Source organism: Pelophylax lessonae (assembly GCF_965119305.1).
Source record: "Pelophylax lessonae genome assembly, contig: HAP1_SCAFFOLD_333, whole genome shotgun sequence".
Taxonomy (NCBI): domain Eukaryota; kingdom Metazoa; phylum Chordata; class Amphibia; order Anura; family Ranidae; genus Pelophylax; species Pelophylax lessonae.
In genome coordinates, this window is record NW_028120011.1 from 34,256 (window position 1) to 54,386 (window position 20,131).

The following is a 20,131-nucleotide window of genomic DNA, read 5'->3' on the forward strand; positions in this document are numbered from 1 at the left end:
GAGGAATAGGAAATGTATAGAGCCAGAGAGGGGAGACGATCTCTGCAATAAAGAAGGATGAGATTAGAAGGAAGGTTTTATTCATTCCCCTTCCAGTCTGACCGACTTACTTCTCATCTCAAGATTATTAATGATGTTATTTTGAGTTTATTTTCTGTTATCAGGACAGCTAAAACTTGTAAAGGTAATAAATTGTACGATACATGAAGATTGTATGACAGCTCGGTTGTGTAGTATGTGGGTGGCTCTTAGAAGAGCCTTTGTGTGTTGTTGGGGTGATGGGTGGGGGAGGGGTATTACTTGGCGCTGGTGTACTTGGTGACGGCCTTGGTGCCCTCGGAGACGGCGTGCTTGGCCAGCTCTCCGGGCAGGAGGAGGCGGACGGCGGTCTGTATCTCCCGGGAGGTGATGGTGGAGCGCTTGTTGTAATGAGCCAGGCGGGAAGCTTCGCCGGCGATGCGCTCGAAGATGTCATTGACGAAGGAGTTCATGATGCTCATGGCCTTGGAGGAGATGCCGGTGTCGGGGTGGACCTGCTTGAGCACCTTGTAGACGTAGATGGCATAACTCTCCTTCCTGCTCTTCCTCCGCTTCTTGCCGTCCTTCTTCTGGCTCTTGGTCACGGCTTTCTTGGAGCCCTTCTTGGGCGCCGGGGCGGACTTGGCTGGTTCAGGCATGATAAGGGATAAGAAGAATGTTTCCTCCGCTCTGAGAAGAGAAAAGTGTGCTGGCGCCGCCCTCATGTGCTGATTATATAGGCGGTCCTATGCAAATGAGCCTCTATCCTCCTCACTCTTCTATTGGAGGACTCAGTCATGTGATGAGGAGTGACGTCATGATTTCTTTCCTCATTTACTGATTGGTTTAGATACAAACCTAGAGAGCATTGGCTGACTTCAAACGTGGCCAATCATAGGGCGAGACGTCATATCATTCAGAGTATAACAGGAAAGGGAGCGGCTCCAGCCATTCACATCTCTTTGAGAGCTCCAATATCACAGAATCATGTCTGGCCGCGGCAAACAAGGAGGAAAGGTTCGGGCTAAGGCCAAGACCCGATCATCCCGGGCTGGTCTGCAGTTCCCAGTAGTGATGGGAAGTTCGACTCATTGAAGTGAATCGGTTCATTTCGACTCACTCACTGAAATGAACCGATTCATTGAATCGAATCTTCGGTTCACTTGCTGAGTCTACTGACAAGCAGTGAACCGAAGCTCTGACTCGACTCTATACAAATGAGCTGAATCAGAGGAGTGACTCATAGGTTCGGCAGCTCTCTGGGGATGTTTTTTTTTTTTTATTTAACTCCTTGGCTCCTCAGAGCTCTCTCAAGCCTACGGTATGTCAGACACAATACACATTATCAGATTTGCCAGCATTATCATGTTCAGGACTTCAGGTGACAGCTGTATATATTTAAAGCAGGTTTCTGTGCATGTGAACTGCATTCTGATGGGCAAACTTCACAGTTAACATTGCCAGCTATCAGATTTGCACAGTTTTTACAGATTATGCAAAGGAATAACGATCAGATTTTATTACTGTGTGTGGGTACTTCGGCCACAGTAATAAAATTAGATTTTTATTCCTGTGCATAATCTGTAAAAACTGTGCAAATCTGATAGCTGGCAATGTTAGCTGTGAAGTTTGCCCATCAGAATGCAGTTCACATGCACAGAAACCTGCTTTTGATTTATACAGCTGTATGTGCTGCTGATGAACGGTTCTTCTAGTGTACTGAGTTCACAGAGACCGACTCATAGGATTCGATTCTTTAGACTCAGTAACCGCTGCACTGAACCAATCAGTGAAATGATTCGACTCTTCTCACTGAACGGTTCATTACAAGCTTTGTTTCTGGCCACAGATCTTCAGTGTGCTGCCTGGGAGACGCTGATTGGTTAGAGGGAGGAGCTGAGCTCCTCACTCTAGGATCATATTACCAGCAGCCCAGAGCAGCTCTCAGCTCTCCTTCACTTAATACTGAACCGTTTCCTGCCGACTCGTTCAGTAAGAAGAACCGAGTCAACCGGTTCACTGAAAAGAATCGATTCAAAAGAACGATTCGTTCATGAACCGGACATCACTAGTTCCCAGTCGGTCGTGTTCACCGCCTGCTCAGGAAGGGTAACTATGCCGAGCGGGTCGGGGCCGGAGCTCCCGTCTATCTGGCCGCCGTCCTCGAGTATCTCACCGCTGAGATCCTCGAGCTGGCCGGTAACGCCGCCCGCGACAACAAGAAGACCCGCATCATCCCCCGACACCTCCAGCTGGCTGTCCGCAACGACGAGGAGCTCAACAAGCTGCTCGGGGGCGTCACCATCGCCCAGGGAGGAGTCCTGCCCAACATCCAGGCCGTGCTGCTGCCCAAGAAGACCGAGAGCCACAAGGCCGCCAAGACCAAGTAATCCCCAACAATCTCCCTCCTCACCAAACACAAACAAAGGCTCTTCTCAGAGCCACCCACATCTACATACAAAGAGCTGCATACATCTGCATTGTTATTCGGAGATCTGATTGTAACAATGAAAGATTGCATTTATTTTCCACGTAGGAAATAAAATACTTACTATGACTAGAAGGTGTGATTCCCCATGGGGGGGGAACAATGTCTTAGGATGACACGTGGCAGTAATAAGAAATGATGATAGATGTTTATATTGGAACGCTTTCAGTGTCCCTTTATAGAGCAATGTCCTCTCATTACAGGGACTCCTCTTCATTCTCCTCCATCCTTTACTTCTCATCACAAATCATTCTAAAAATAAACAATCCTTCTCTCACCTGAAAAGGAACCCCCCCCCCCCCCCCCCTTCACTCTCACCGCAACACAAATATACATTGTCATGTCATCTCACAGTTCTGATTGCTTCAATCTTCATGTTTCCCGCCACAATTCTCTACACTTCCCATCCTCTCACATCTACCATCACGATAATACAGCAGCTTTCATCAACGGCCCCTTTATTTCACAGTGCAATTCCACAACGATAATCCATACATTGATAAACGTCCGTTTTGTTGTTTTATACTTCAGAGTCCGCCCTGCTGTAGAGATGATTAGAAAGTCACTGAACACGTGACCTCTACTCTGAGAAAGGAGAGAGATCGCACACTTTCTTTGTACGCCTCATAGGAAAGACATTAGTGGCTGGCTGTGGGATCTCCCACAACTCTGATTGGCCAATATTTCAAATTTCACCCGCCTGAATTGTGTAAATCGTTACACAAAAATCCATTTCTTTTATACCGCCAAATCCGACCCTGAATACTGAGATCAGCAGAGGAGAACTTTGATCGGAAAAACAGATCAACACTTTAATTTCAATCAGAATAGAGAGGGGTGACCGGATTATTACTGACCTAAAAATGTCCTTTATTGCAAGTGCTCGGAATCCACCGCTATACACAGAACACGACAGTCACATGACTTCTACCTGTCTTTATGATGAGAAAATAGAGTAATGATCATCTAGAAATGTCACTGAGCGATATTTATTGTCCCCTTATCACACCCCGAATATTTCTATAAAGAAATGTGAGGTGACTGGGAATAATGCCTAAGAAAGGGGTTTATCGGTGTCTCAACAAGCTAGCTGAAAAAGAATAAAGTGATCTAACGATATTGTAAGCGGAGAGAATATAGACACTAGATCGCTTCGATCTGTTGTATTCCAAGTAAAATAAAGTTGTACAATCGGATTAATATGTGTTTAGCTAAAAAGCTTTCATTCCGACGTGCTAAAAGTTGATCTTAGAGAAATGAATGGTTACAGCTCTTTGTATGAGAAGGTGGGTGGCCCTGAGAAGGACCTTTGTTGGGGTGAAGTGGGTAAGCGGTGGATGTTGGGGTTTAGCCTCCGAATCCGTAGAGAGTGCGGCCCTGGCGTTTTAGGGCATAGACGACATCCATGGCGGTGACGGTCTTCCTCTTGGCGTGCTCGGTGTAGGTGACGGCATCGCGGATGACATTCTCCAGGAAAACTTTGAGCACTCCGCGGGTCTCCTCATAGATGAGACCGGAGATGCGCTTGACACCCCCTCTGCGGGCCAAACGTCGGATGGCGGGTTTGGTGATGCCCTGGATGTTGTCCCTGAGCACCTTCCTGTGGCGCTTAGCGCCTCCTTTCCCCAGACCCTTTCCTCCTTTACCGCGACCAGACATCTCCAAGCTCTAAGTGTATCAGACGAATGTGAAGGAAAAGCACCCAGCTTCGCTTTATATGCAGCATAGGCGGACCTGATGGAGAATAAAGGGGAGGGGTTGGAGGAGGGCGCGTCCTGACGTCACAATAAGTCCGCCTCTCTGTGCTCTCAATCATCCAATCCTCAGCAGTTCCGTGATTTGAATTTCCCGCTCGATGATGCTCTTTGTTCAATAGAAAGAACAACATTTCACTCCTTTTGGGTGACCATTGGATGTTACCTGATCATCATTACTGGTGAGGTCATGTCTCTGACGTCACCCAGGATCCTCCAAATAAATGTCCTCACTACATACACAGACATCGGAATATTCACATTCAGTGAATAAAATATAATAGTATCCTAATATAAAAAAAGAATATATAAAATAATATATTATGAAGTACATAGAAATCGCAAAAATACCATAAAATGCAGCATTTGTAACACCCCCACCCCACCCAAAACGAGACATAATACCTCCCAGCTTTTAGTAGAGTGCAGATCTCCTAGATAAATGACCCCAACCGGAAAAAAAGAAAGAAGAATACCAGAGATGTGAGCGCACTCAAATGTCCATACAACTGCCCTCCCCCTTTTTTTCCATCAATATGGAAACTAAAATTCTTCTAGCCACCCCAACATTTAGACAATTGTCTTATGAAGAATTATCAGTTTTCCAATATTTTCTAGAAATCCATTTCCTTCCCAATAATTATCACAATCGTTTAGCCGACTTTTTATTACATATTTTGACCAGAGAAGACTTCATAGTCCATTAACGCTTCCTGCATATAAAGTTCTCCCCTCAATCCATCCTCCTGTTTATAACAGATGTTCCAACACCTTTCACGGGTGACCTTCCTATCCAGATTACTATATAAAGTCCCCACAATGAACGCTCGGCTCTGGGTTCCTTCAGGTCATAGATAGATTGGGACATCTAGAACCCTTTGCTGATCTCTCACAAGTCATGTTCCCCCAGAGTCCTGAAACAGATGAGATGTCACACATTGTATTATGTCTCCAGAATCCCGGATCTCTCATCATCTTCTATTAGAATGGGATAGGACCCGGCACAGCTGCTGCACATAACCAGAGGGGTACACACCAATTCCATCCCTCAGTGCTCATACACCAACCAATCTCACCCCATCATTGCACTGTATCAGTTAATGTGTTATTCTGCAGCAATACACCCTGGATCAAACATGCCCCATTCTCAGCAATCACATCTTTTAGCCTACTTGTTTAATTAGAGGTGTACCACCGTATAGACAAATGGATCATTCATTACAGATCGATCTTAGATCCACATAAGATGATAGATAGAATAGATAGATAGATAGATAGATAGATAGATAGATAGATAGATAGATAGATAGATAGATAGATAGATAGATAGATAGATAGATAGATAGATATACCGAAAATCTATCTATCTATGTGTGAAAGGTGCAGTAGCGGCACACCTATTATAATGATTACACAGGGATTTGATTGAAAGGGGAATGGGATTTCAGCAATAGGTGTTAGGGTTTAATACTGATCCACATGGGACATCTAGAAATAATGATCGCACCGAGCGATCCCTCATCTGCCGACTTCTAAAGGTTTTATCTGACACAAAAAAAAAAAAAAACATGCAAAATAATCCGATAAATTTTGCAGTCTGGATGCCATTTCCTCAGATCTTCAGCTATGAATTGTAATTCTGTTATCAAACTGCACACACTAATCCGTTTTATTCTGTTCCTATGGATTCGGAAAGGAAGCCATGAAATTACATTGTATCTCTTCACAGATCCCCGCACGGAAGTCATTCCTCTTTTTACCAGCAGGTGTCAGTGTTTCTCCTCCATAGAGAATACATTGGAGCAGTTTAGTTCAATTTCATTCAAATGGTTCTGATAGAAAACTTCCTGAGCGCAGATCCATCTGGAAACAATGACACCGACTGATCCCAGATCTGCCCGGAGCAGGGAGGGCAATGCTGGGGGGACGATTCATTGTCTGCTCAGCGATCTGTCCCTCCATGTTAGTACAGAATTGTGCTGGATGGAACAAGCTGTGCAAGTCAACTTTCTACTTGTTATTCAGAACGGAATAATCAGATCAGTGAGATCGGAGGAGGATTTTCTGTCATCTCTTTTACTGCATTATGGAGAAAAACTGTCCAATCTCAGATCTTCTAATTCTTACACCGATTAGGAATCTCCGATCTTTTTTATTTTATATCATATTTCTGATGAATATTTTCTCATTTGGCAGGAAGGAAAACTGATAGAAAGGATCCTCAGACATTCAATACTCCGAAGAGAATTTCATTTACTTTGTAACTAGAAACCAGCAAAATGTTTACAATGTTTCTAAGAGGGGACAGATCTGCTTCTTCAGACATGAAATATTTCTGTTATTGATTCATTGTACATATCTGGCAGTGCCATGATTTCTACCAGTCCTTTCACTTTTTTCTTATTCTAGTTTTAATATGAGGAAATCTGTAACCGCTACATGTCTGATAGAGGTCAGTCCCATGATCCTACACAGATCTGATAATGAAACATGGAATCCTTTATTTCCCATCATATAGAAAGGTAGAGATCTACCGCCAGTCCATTCTCACAGTCTATAATTCCTAAATCTATAAGGAGTCTCTAATCTTTGAATATAAAGATATTTCTGATGAATGTTTTCTCTTTTTGGTAATAGAGAGCGCTTGTATGATGTAGAGGAACTCCCCTCCCCCATCCCACACAAAGAAGACATCTCTACTTACGAAGATAACGTGCAGATTTTGGTGGGCATTTTAAAAATGCCGCTTTTTTTTTTAAGTAAACCAATCATGAAAAGGGCTGTGCTTTAATTGTCCAATCGGAAGGCAGTGAAGTGTATAAATCGCTCCGCAGAGCGGCAATGAGTCACATTCACTGTTTCAGCAGAGAGTTGAGTAAAGATGGCGAGAACCAAGCAGACCGCCCGGAAGTCCACCGGAGGGAAAGCTCCCCGCAAGCAGCTGGCCACCAAAGCCGCCCGCAAGAGCGCCCCGGCCACCGGCGGAGTCAAGAAGCCTCACCGCTACAGGCCCGGCACCGTGGCTCTCCGAGAGATCCGCCGCTACCAGAAATCCACCGAGCTGCTCATCCGCAAACTGCCCTTCCAGCGCCTCGTCCGAGAGATCGCCCAGGACTTCAAGACCGACCTGCGCTTCCAGAGCTCCGCCGTCATGGCTCTGCAAGAGGCTTCCGAGGCTTATCTCGTCGGACTCTTCGAGGACACCAACCTGTGCGCCATCCACGCCAAGAGGGTCACCATCATGCCCAAAGACATCCAGCTGGCACGCCGCATCCGCGGAGAGAGGGCATAGAGGGGGAGCGGAACCACCACCCCTACTACTACTCCCATCATCCCAACACAAAGGCTCTTTTCAGAGCCACCACATCCTCCTATATACAGAGCTCTATATATCTATTACCCCGACTACAGGGCGAATACAAACCACTTGCATTACACTTTTATTTATATATATATAAAATTATTTTCAGATGAATGTATGGATCGGTTCCTCGTGCTGTAATAGAATTCTAGTGATGAGTTTTTGTACAATGATCACACCGAGCCAATTTACCCCGCCGGGGAGATCTCCGCTTCCCTCTCTTTTCTTCTCCCAACTCCAGTCTGCAAATTCTCATCTTATCCACTGAAGAGAGAAGCTTCGCTGCATTCCTTTCTCCTTTTATCTAGACCCTGTATTACTTTTATATCCGTTCAATGATAATAGTTTTCAACTGATAGAATTGTAGCCGATTTGTCGGAGACATATTTCTAGAAGCAAAATTCGCCTTTAAAAAGTACAAAAGTTCGATGGGGGGTTCGGTATTTATTCATTAGTGCAATTATTTCCATCATCAATCCATCACAAAGTAACAACTCATACCTTTTATGAACAATCTATACTTGGAGAATCTCCTCTGCTTTTTCTCTAACCCAATACAATAATTCCCGGATAGAGAGGGGGAGGGGAACACAGCTACACACTGACTTCCCATCCACCATTTCTGTGTCTCATTTTTACACCTAACAATAATTTCATCAGATTTTCTAGATACTTCTATCGGTTTTCTCTTGGCAAAGATAGAGATGTGGTGATTGATCAGCTGAAGAGAAAATATTGGGGGAATAAACCGGCGTCCACATGGGGGTGTCACTAGGGAAGGGGCAGTCATGTCCTCTACTAGCACTGTGTAATGAGAGGAGATCAGAGCCGGCCGGGGCTGCACACATGGAGAGACTGGAAGGAAGAATATATCCCATATTGTATAGAAAACAAATCATTGCTGGGGAGAATCCGGGGAACTCCCCTGGAACCCCTTTGTTCCCATTATTAGTTTATTTATTCCCAATCTCCCCTCTGGGAGGGAACTGTTACATTAATCAAAGCTGTGAGATTTTGGCGGCCAATTTGAAAATGTCCCGCTGCACCAATCGGTTGCTTGTGCTTCATTTGTCTACCAATGAGAGCTTTTAGAGAAAACTGCCGAATGATCGTTTTCTAGATGTGACACCGGGGATTGCATAACCGATATCGATGCACACACGATGCGTTCGGATCTCCCGCTGTATGAATGTATGATGGAATTGTTCTATAGAGGGGATTGTGTAGGGTTGCGATGTGTGAGGAGGAGGTAGGTGGGTGGCTGTGAGAAGATGAGGTGTAAGTAGTCAGTGTAGAATGTGATGAGGATGTGGAGGTAGGAGGTATAATGAGGCTCCTGGTCGGTGTTCGGTATGTAGAGCTCTGTTAGGAGGAGGTGGGTGGCTCTGAGAAGAGCCTTTGGGGGGTGTAGTTGAAGGAGTCCTCCGGCTGCTGCTTGGATTTATTTCTTCTTCGGAGCGGCCTCCTTGGGCTTGGCTGCTGCCTTGGGTTTTGCCGCCTTCTTAGCCGGACTCTTGGCGGCTTTTTTGGGCTTGGCTGCAGCTTTGGGCTTCTTGGGGCTCTTTGTCACCTTCTTGGCAGCTGCAGCCTTTGCCGGTTTCTTGGCCGCTTTGCTGGCTGCCTTCTTGGGGGATTTTACTGCCTTCTTGGGGGACTTTACTGCCTTCTTGGGGGACTTGGCCGCCGGTTTCTTAGGGGACTTGGCTGGCTTTTTGGCCGCAGCTGCTGGCTTCTTTTTGGGGGCTTTCTTGGCCTTGTCACCCTCTTGCTGCTTCTTGTTGATCTTGAAGGATCCGGAGGCGCCATGTCCTTTCACCTGGACGAGGCTCCCCTTAGTCACCAGCGCCCTGATGGCGACCTTGAGGCGGTTGTTGTTCTTCTCCACATCGTATCCTGAGGCGGCCAGGAGCTTCTTGAGGGCGGCCAGGGAGACCCCGCTGCGCTCTTTGGAAGCGGCCACGGCTGTGACGATGAGCTCGGACACGCTGGGACTGGACGGCTTCTTGCTGCCTTTCTTGGCTCCTCCGGCTGCCGCCTTCTTAGCCGGCTTCTTCTTGGCGGCGGGCTCCGCTGGAGGAGCGGCGGCTGGGGCGCTCTCAGTCTCAGTCATGATTCTAGAAAGTCTATTGGACAGATAAACTTCCCCACTCACCTCTTCTGGGATTATATAGTTAAACGTCCTGCACTGCTATTGGTCGGTACACAACAAGCCTCACGCTCTGCTATTGGTTACACATCAGACACGCCCACTCAGTATCATGGAGTAGTTGGAGAATCTTCTCTCTCTTGTTGTGTTTCCCCGGTAGATAGAAAACCGACTTTTATCTGAAATAGAACGCTGCCCGATCTTCATCGGGGACCCGATCTGCTCACTGGACTGTCACTTATCGGGGGTCACTTACAGCTGTCAGGAGCTGCTGAGGAGGCTGAACACAGAGGCTGCAAAAACCTCCATCATCCTGAGTGTGTGTCCCATTCTTCCTTCTATCTTCTTTTCTACACAGAAAACAATCTTCTCACATCTCCCTCTAGAATGATCTTCACATTAGATGAGTGAAGAGTGACCATCAGGAAACATTTCCCTCTAATACAGAACTCTGCTCATCTATAGCTGAGTAGAAGGAACCTGGAAGAAAAACATCAGCCGGTGACATGAGATCCTTGTGTGATGGGAGAGATTGTTATACATACAAATGTCTCAGCTGATTACACAATGTCATGTTTAATATGCAATGTATCATTATCTGCTCACCATGATAAACATGTTTTTATACTCTGAGTATGTTTATTGTCCGATATTGCTGCAAATCTATACTGGCGGCTACTCAGGTATAATGTTTGTTTTATATCCTTGTATCTAGAATATCATTTGTTAATTTGGCGTTTAAAGAGCCAATCCATCAACATTTGAATTCACAAAATATTATTTCAGTAATAAGAACTTTGCTGCAAATCATTTTTTTTTTCCTTTCAAAAACTCCCTCCCACCCCTCCCTCTCAGGCCTTTACCTCCAGACACAAAGTCAGACCTTCACCCTCCCCTTCCCTCTGATCACCTGATTTGGGGGAAAAAAAAAAAAAAGAAATCCATCATTAGGAATATTAGGTAAATTATAGATATATATTGAGTTTTGAGTAAAGAAGAGTATAATTGGACAGGATGTTACTGCTCTCTGTGCCCAATTACAGACATTTACTTTCTCATCTTTGTTCCATTTATATCAGGTAGAGTGAAAGCAAGGGAATTCTCCAAATGTGGTCACCAGAATATGACCATATAGAGGTTAAGAAGTCACCCCGGTCAAGCTGTTCGCGAAGATTCTGGCTAACAGGCTACTCCCGCTCCTACCCAAAGGGATCCATAGAGACCAGGTTGGCTTTGTCCCGGGCCGCGAGGCTCGGGATAACACCATCAAAGCGCTTAATCTGCACCATGTCCTCTCTACCACTAACCAGAAGGGGTTCCTGCTTTCCCTGGACGCTGAGAAGGCATTCGACAGGGTGTCGTGGGATTTCATGGCAGCGACGCTCTCCGCCTGGGGACTAGGTCCCCGGTACCTTGGATATGTCATGGCAATGTATGCTAAGCCACAGGCACGGGTACGTGTTAACGACACTCTGTCGAGTGCCTTCCATATCTCCAATGGTACTAGACAAGGGTGCCCTTTGTCTCCCTTGATTTTTATCATGACACTGGAACCCCTTCTCCACAAGATTAGACAAACCGACACAGTCCACGGGGTTCGCTTCGCTGACGGAACATACAAGATCGCCGCTTATGCAGACGACCTACTGTTGTTTCTCACCGACCCCATCACGACTCTGCCTGCACTCCTCAAAGTGTTCGACAAGTACGCTTCTCTTTCCAACTTTCGGATTAATTTCTCCAAGTCCTTCGCGCTGAATGTCACCCTACCCCAATCGGAAGTCAAGCGCTGTCAGGCGAATTTCCGATTTGCGTGGAAATCGGACTCCATCACTTACCTGGGCATCTAAATTCCATCTAATCTCCAACACCTATTCGATCGTAACTTTCTACAGCTCATTGCACAAATATCGAAAGATCTCCGGTCCTGGTCCAAGCTGCAGCTGCCCTGGTTCGGCAGGGCGGCTGTCCTAAAGATGAATGTTCTACCCCGCCTCCTCTATGTCCTCCAAACGATCCCCATATTGCTCCCCCCATCCTTCTTCAAAACCTACCGTCGTATCAGCACTGCCTTTTTGTGGGGGGGACAAACAGCCCCGCATCTCTAATAAAATTCTCACGAGGCCAAAATCTAAAGGAGGTATTGGCCTTCCTGACCTGTATAACTATTACGCCGCCTGTCACCTTACTAGAATAGCAGATTGGAACATACATGAGCTTCATAAAGATTGGGTTTCCATAGAGAAGGGCTTTACTTCTCTGGATCTCCACTCATCTCCGTGGCTCCAAGACGCACACATCCCCCCTGCTCTTAAACTTCACCCCCTTATTGGTCCCTCTCTGAAAGTCTTCCGGTCAGTTACCGTGTCTCGCTCTATCTCCACGGTTCCTGGTCCTATGACTCCTGTACGCTTGAATCCCGACTTCCCTCCTGGCATGCAGCGTACTTACCTGACCTCTCCACCATCTTTGGGACAACGACGCACCTCTCTCCATATCCTCCATCTCTGAAAAGTCCGGCATGGGGGGGCGTGTCCGGAAGGGAACCAAGACGGACGTGTGGAACAGGAGCTCCGCCGGTTCCACACTCTAATCAACAGCAATCCTCCGTCTTGGCTGCATCTGGGGGGCTGTCATCCCCCACAGAGCTTCCCCAACCCTGTTGGACACTATCTGGCCAAAAATTTGTGAATTTAAACCAGCGGGGGCGGATCGGCGGTTGCGGCCTAGTCGCGACCTGAAGCCGGGGCCTCGATTAGCGCGGCATCCGGCCGCGGACGTCCGAGAAGCGGCTGGCCCGGTAGCTTCCCTCAAGGAATCGCCAGCCACCAAGCACCCCTAGGCCCTAAGGGTCCTGCCTGGCCTAAAATCCTCCCGAACGGACTCCCAGGAGCGGATCGGCGGTTGCGGCCTGGTCGGGCCCAGAAGCCGGGGTCTCGATTAGAGCGGCATCCGGCCGCGGACCTCCACAGAACAGCAGCCAGCCGAGGTAGGGGAATTGGTGAGGCCTCCTCTTTCATATACCCTAGGCTACCCCAAGACACCACCAAAGGCCAGCCAGCCGATGCAACCTCCGCCCCACCCATGACACTGAACATTACCCAGGGGATGGAGCTCTCCAAGATGGCCGACTAGGCCCGGAGCTGCGTGGCACCCCGACATTGTCTCCCGCCCCAAGCCGGTGACCAACCACTCCCAGCGCCGAGAAACGCAGGATCGGCAGCCCCTAGACTTAAGGCCCCAGTACGTGTCCCATAACCGGGCCAAGAGGGACCTCAGACCACAGTACCAGGCAGCGATAACGGAGACCGCTCCTCTCAAGATGGCGGATCCGGCGCCTCAGATGACAGACATGGAGGAGGGAGATCCGACTCCGGCCGTCCCGACCACAGAAGGCTTTCAGCACCTCACTCCACGGGGCACAGTGAGTACACACTTGCTCCTCACCCCATCCCCAGCATCTACAGAATCCCTGTTGGGACGGATGGCGGAAGAATACTCACTGTCCCCGGCCTGTGCCTCACCCACTGCGCGCCAGGACCGCCCCGGCCTGTGTGACGCTGCCGGGCCTGCATCCCCACTGCCAGATGATATCCTCTCCAGGATGGCGGCCCTTCTGGATTCAGGATTAGCTCAGGTAGCTTTCAAAATCACTTCTGACCTTAGGGTAGACCTCCAGAACCTGGGGTCGCGCATGGAGCTGATTGAAAACAAATTAGACATGACTGTAGCTAAGACCAACCAGCATACCGGTCTGATCCAAACACTCCAAGAACAATTGGACTCTGCCTTATTCAAAGTTGAGGACTTGGAAAACAGATCGCGTAGGGAAAATTTTAGACTGAGGGGTCTTCCCGACACGGTCACTGACATTCCCGCAGCTATTCACAGCCTGATCAAGGACCTTATTCCGGGGATCCCGGACCACAAGCTAGAACTGGACAGAGCCCACAGGGCCCTAGGCCCCCCCAGAAAGGACGGCAGCCCTAAAGATGTGGTTGTTAAACCACACTTCTACTCGGTGAAGGAGGAGATCATCAAGAGGGCCAGGAATGCCCCTCAGCTCACCTGCATGGGTCATCCAGTCCAAATCTTTACGGATCTAGCCCCATCCACTATTCAAAGACAAAGAGCACTGAAACCATTGCTAACCGTCCTCTCGCAAAAAGAAATAAAGTACTGGTGGGCCTTCCCATTTGCTCTTAAGTTCTCCCACAAGAACAAAACCCACTCCTTTTCCAGTCTTCATGAGGGTGAAAGGCTACTCCTTCACCTTAATCTTCTACCACAGCCGCCGGAACAACAGAGTCCATCCACCAGCTCAAGCTCATCTAAGCGCCCGATCCCGACGAGCCCTCTGACACCTGTGTGGACCCAGGCCAAGTTCAAACGCTCCAAAGACTGTAATCCTCCATGATCTCCCCAGCTACTCCTCAACATCTTCCATCCACGAGGACGTGGTTCTCTACAGTTACTTCTCTCTGAAGTTTGTTATCATTCAGGTCCCACCTGAATTCCCAATTAGTCAATTGACTTGCTATACCGGTTATCTTGCCCGCCCTTTTTTTTTTTTTTTTTTTTCCCCTTCCTTTTGGAAACAGACTCCTGTTTTTGGACTTCTTTTTTCCCTTGGTCACAAATTTTTATGAGGGGCCGGGAACGTCTAATGTTCCCGTCGAGTTTCTTACTACCTTTTAACATTTTCGCAGTAACCATATTTTTGGCTAAGCCGTTATTGTTTTCATTCCAGGCTTGTTATAAGTTTGTACTGCCTTCAAGTTCACTTTAATGTAATGTTGGTCACCTTGCATGCATACTTTGGTATTATTTTTCTTTTTCAGCATGTTTCAGATGGGCGGGAGCCCTGTCGGGGTGGTCTCGTGCCGCCTCCACCTGTCGCCGGGAGATTCCCTTTATTGGTTGTCTCCTGCGTGACAGCTCCCCGTCACCCAGGACTGGGTGTCGGGCACTTTTCTATGCCTCGGAGCGGATTGATGCAGACCACAATCCGCTCACTCAGGTCCTTTTTGGACGATGGTCTGCCACCTCTACTTTCACTTTTCCACTTTTTTCTCATCTCCCTCTTCCCTTCTTCCATTGCAGCCGAGCTCCGGAGGGATGGGCCAACATCTTTCAACATCCCTAAAGCTACTCCGTTTCGGATTCCCAATGTCTCTCATGTTGTGGACACACTGGGGGTAAGTGGTTTACTGTTCCATGGGCTTCCTTCCTCCAAACAGGATGTCTTCTTCTAAGGTTCCCGCTCCACGTCTCCGCATAGCCACTCATAACGCTCAGGGTCTTAATTCCCCTGTGAAACGCAGGAAAGCGTTCCAGGAAATGCATCACAGGAAAATTGATGTTCTTATGCTTCAGGAAACGCACTTCCCGAAGACGTATAGACCCAAATTCCTCCATGCCAAGTTTCCCACATTCTTCTTAGCAAATGCAAACAACAAAACACGCGGCGTGGCTGTTTTATTCGCTAAATCTTGTAGATTCAACCTGATCTCGGAATTTGCAGATGCGGACGGTAGATTTCTGCTTGTTAAAGGCACGATCGACGGGCAACTATTCTCTTTTGTATCTTATTACGCCCCTAATCTCAATCAGGTTAAATTTTTTCAATCCATGTTCCAACGGCTCCTCCCACATCTAGAGGGCCACTTAATCTTTGGTGGTGACTCCAACACGGCCTTTGACTTTAGCTTGGACAAGTCCAGACCGCCAGGTTCCCAGTCACTAAGACCCCCAACACATAGTGTGAAACTGGCAAAATTGCTTAACCAAACGGGATTGATAGATTGCTGGAGGGAAATGAATCCCACGACCAAAGACTATACTCACTTCTCCCATCCACACCAGACGTATGCGCGTATTGATCACATCCTTGTATCCTCTTCTATTCTCCCGTATGTTCAGTCCGCTTCCATTAAAGACACGGTCTGGTCGGACCACTCGATGGTGGCGGCCACGATAACTCGACCCCACACCACTAATACAGCCTTCCACTGGAAACTCAACGAATCTCTACTTAGCGAACCTTGCAGAGTCTCAGAGATTGAAAAGTCGCTCTCTGAATATTTTCTTCTTAACGACACAGGAGATGTTTCCCCAGAGGTTATTTGGGCGGCTCACAAATCCACTATTAGGGGTAAACTAATTCAAATGTCTTCCAAACTTAAACGAGATAGACGGGCTCATATCGCTAAATTGGAACAAGAGTACTCTACCCTTCTCTCCAATCACAAAGCTGATCCTACCTTGGTCTCATTGCGCGTCTTAGACGAAGCTAGAGCTACTCTTAACCTGGCTCTCACCGGCTCGGCCGAAAAGTACCTGAGATGGCAGGGAGCCAAATTTTACCATCATAAGGATAAAATAGGTTCCATGCTAGCCTCTAAACTGCGTCCCCAATTTCGCTCGATCCACATTCCTAAATTTTCTATTGCGGGGGGCCAGAAATCACAGAATCCCAAACGCATACTGCCGGCCTTTGCGGATTTCTTCAAAAAACTATATACTTCTGACAGAACAGAGGCTGACCCTGATTTAGAAAGTTTCCTCTGTGATCTCCGTATCCCTGCCATTGCCACCGAACATAAAGATTTACTAGATGCACCCTTCACGGAGGCGGAGATTGCATTGGTGATTAAATCACTTAAGCTGGGCTCGGCTCCTGGTCCGGATGGGTTTTCTAATATCTACTATAAAACCTTCCGAGAATCTTTAACTCCTCACCTGGCCAGGTACTTCAACATGATTCATTCAGGCAACCCGCTGGATAAAGATAGTAACTCAGCCTTCATCTCAGTGCTCCCCAAGCCCGACACAGATCCTGGAGAGGTGAGCAATTACAGACCGATATCATTGATCAACAATGACTTGAAAATACTAACCAAAATTTTAGCTAATAGGATGGCTTCTTTTATCACAACGTACATTCACAAGGACCAGGTTGGCTTTATGCCAGGCAGGCAAGGCCCGGATCAAATTAGAAGGGCGATAGACATTGTCTCCCTACTTGGATCAGGCTGGGACGGCTTGGGGAGTCAGGAAGGACTCCTTCTTTCAGTGGACCTACAGAAGGCATTCGACTCAGTCGAGTGGCCTTACCTCTTTGCGATACTGTCCAAATGGGGCTTTGGTCCCAAATTCATGGGTATCATGCACTCCCTGTATTCTACACCCACAGCCAAGATTAGGTACCAGGGGTTCTACTCTGACCCCTTCCCTATTTCCAAAGGCACGAGACAGGGATGTCCCCTCTCACCATTACTTTTTGCAATAGCAATAGAAACTTTGGCGTTGGCTATCCGAGCGGATCCCAACATCAAAGGGGTTTCCTGCGGACCCTCAGAACATAAGTGTGCTCTTTTCGCAGATGACCTCTTGCTATTCGTTACGTCTCCCACTACTTCTCTTCTGAACATTTGTTCCTTATTAGACAAATTTGCAAAAATCTCAGGCCTACGGGTGAACTTCGCGAAATCTTCCATCCTTAATGTATCCATCAATCCCCAAGAAGCTCTTCGACTCCAGCCCTCATTTAAGTTTAAGTGGAGCAACTCTCACATTAAATATTTAGGCATAAATTTACCTTCCAGAATTGAACTCCTTCACAAATTGAACTACACAGCAATCTATCAATCCCTGAGGAGGGACTTGACGGACTGGTCTTCCTATAACCTATCCTGGCTTGGCAGAATTAACTCAATTAAGATGAATGTACTCCCCAGACTTCTGTACCTATTTAGAGCTTTACCTGTTCCCATAATCAGGGACCAGCTCAAAAAATTTCAAAACACAGTAATTAAATTTATCTGGGGCAAAACGGGGCATAGGCTGCACCGCAAAGTTTTGTTCCGGCCTAGGAAACAAGGGGGTTTGGGCGTACCAAATTTTTGGGCTTATTACCGGGCGGCGAGGCTAGCGCAACTTTCAATAGTATATTCCCGATACGAAAAACCGGACTGGGTTCAAATGGAGAGGCAGACGGTCCCGACATACACTCTGGACTTCCTCCTCTGGGCCTCCCCTAGACAAAGACCACCCATACTGTCCCCCACACTCTCAGCGTCTTTTGCACTCTGGGATTCTCTGCGAACCCTGCCGGCTCTGACATCCTCTCTCCAACCGCTCTCACATATATTCAACAATCCACAATTCCCTCCGGGCCTGAACATCAAAGCATTTCAATGGTGGCTCGACAAAGGCCTCTACCGCATAGGGCAGTTTTTCACCACTACTGGCCCATACACTCTGAAACATTGTCACGATAAACTGCAGATGCCCACCTCGGAAGCATATAGGTTTCTGCAAATTTCTAATTTTCTGCGCTCGATCTCTACAGGGATGACTCCCCCATTTACTTTCACGGCCTATGAGACGTGGTGCGGAAACTCAGCGGCACAAAGGGGTGGCATATCTCTGATATACTTAGCATTAATGTCGGAAGACTCCAAACTACCCTACATGGAAGCATGGGAAAGGGATCTGGCGGAGGCGTGGGGGGTGGAGGAGTGGGGAAACATGTTTTTCCGCTCTTTCAGGGGCATCAGAAACATATCCTTGATAGAAGCAAATATAAAAGTTTTAACTCGCTGGTACTTAGTACCCGCGCGAGTCCATAAAATGTTTCCCTCCTCCTCTCCACTATGTTTCCGAGGATGCCGGGTTCCTGGCGACATGCTCCACGTGTGGTGGGATTGCCCGAGGTTACGGAGCACATGGAATAGTGTACACCACATGATATTCAAAGTCACCGAACTTAGAATCCCCAGACGAGCGGCTTATGCCCTGCTGGGATCTAGAGTGCCCAAGATTTCTAAACACCTGCAACAACTAATATTTTTTATTTTTCTGGGCACAAAAATGACTATTGCCGCAGCCTGGAAGCAACGAAAGGTGCCCATGAGACAAATCAGAAACAAAATCACGTGGATTATGTCCCAAGAAAAGATGGTGGCATCCCTGACAGACACGGTAACTACGTTTGAAAAGATTTGGGAACCATGGGCTGCTTATGTGGGAATATCCCTTGTTCCGGGATTGACTTAGGCCATGAGGTTGGGGCGTGCCTCTCTGGAGTTCGGCTGCTTCCCCCTCCCCCCTTTTCTCTCTTCCTTTTTCTACTTCCCTCACCTTCCCTTTCTAGCTTCACTCTCTCTGTTCTTTTCTTCTTCCTTATGTTCAGCAGTCTGGGTCAGTTTTATCTTAGATAGGTCCAAATTTGTACTATATTTCTATGCAGTCCTTGACCCACCCGACGATGCTGTAGATTCCTCCCACCTACTCAGCTATGAGGGAGCTTGGACTCTTTAGCCATAACTTAGACTGTAATTACTCTATGCAGTCAGTCCTTCTCCTTATTGTTAACTTAATTGGTGCGTACTTGGTATCACAGCTCCCAGATACATCTCTGTTGTATTTCTCACTCTAGCCTCATCTACGCATTGTCATCAATGTTGGATCTGCTTTATTGTACAACAATCTTATGTAACCCAGATTGCAAATGTTTCGATTGTTATCTTCTTTATGTTCTTGCTTTTGCATTATTAAAATAAAATATTTGAGAGAAAAGTCCGGCATGCCCCCCTTACTTCCCTGGTCACACTTGCTCCTCCAGCAGTACCTCAAGTCTCTTTCTCGCATATGCCCCTCCTTGTCCTCCTTGACCCCGTTCGACTCCCTGTGCCAACGGGAAGGTCCGATCCGCAGACTCCTTTCCACCATCCACTCCTTCTTGCTAAATGAGCCCGAGCAGAGGAAGCTCAAGCGCTGCGAGGATTGGGAAGCGGAGCTGGCAGTTACTTTCACCCCAGAAGACTGGGACCTTATCCATACCAACAACCACAAATATTCACTTAATGTCACCACGCAGGAAAGCGGTTACAAACCCGTTAGCCGCTGGTACTACACCCCCACTAGATTACATAAGCTTTTCCCTTCCACCTCACAGATCTGCTGGAGGTGTAACGCTGAACCTGGTACGCTCCTCCACATCTTCTGGACCTGCCCTTGCCTCACTGCCTTCTGGGAGGAAGTTCATAGGATTGTGACGCAAGTGACCACAGCAGACGTCGCCTTCACTCCTGCCCAATACCTTTTGCACCACTCCTCTACTTCCAGCAGGACTTACTCTAAATCCCTGGCGATTCTCATGGTGAACGCCGCCAGGCAGTGCATCCCGGCACTTTGGAAGACCACGCACGTGCCTACCGCCAAGCAGTGTTTCCAGCGCCTCTCAAAGGTAGCGGAGATGGAAGAGCTTATTGCCATCACAAGAGATGCTCCTTCCAAACATCACAAAAATGGGCATGCTGGATTTACTATACTTCTACACCTGAATACTCCCGACTCTG

The 20,131-nt window shown here is 47.5% G+C and overlaps 3 protein-coding genes across 3 annotated transcripts; 1 reads left to right on the forward strand and 2 right to left on the reverse strand.

The window, feature by feature from the left end:
• Positions 1 to 296: 296 nt before the first annotated feature.
• On the reverse strand, positions 297 to 677 carry LOC309543729 (histone H2B 1.1; the record flags this gene model as incomplete). Its single annotated transcript, XM_082276175.1, has 1 exon — positions 297 to 677. The coding sequence occupies one exon, from the start codon at positions 675 to 677 to the stop codon at positions 297 to 299; it is 381 nt and encodes a 126-aa protein (XP_082132301.1).
• Positions 678 to 7,141: 6,464 nt separating this feature from the next.
• Positions 7,142 to 7,552, forward strand: LOC309543718 (histone H3.2; the record flags this gene model as incomplete). The annotated part of the gene is made up of 1 exon (XM_082276167.1): positions 7,142 to 7,552. The coding sequence occupies one exon, from the start codon at positions 7,142 to 7,144 to the stop codon at positions 7,550 to 7,552; it is 411 nt and encodes a 136-aa protein (XP_082132293.1).
• Positions 7,553 to 9,062: 1,510 nt separating this feature from the next.
• Positions 9,063 to 9,731, reverse strand: LOC309543719 (uncharacterized protein; the record flags this gene model as incomplete). Its single annotated transcript, XM_082276168.1, has 1 exon — positions 9,063 to 9,731. The coding sequence occupies one exon, from the start codon at positions 9,729 to 9,731 to the stop codon at positions 9,063 to 9,065; it is 669 nt and encodes a 222-aa protein (XP_082132294.1).
• Positions 9,732 to 20,131: the final 10,400 nt, after the last annotated feature.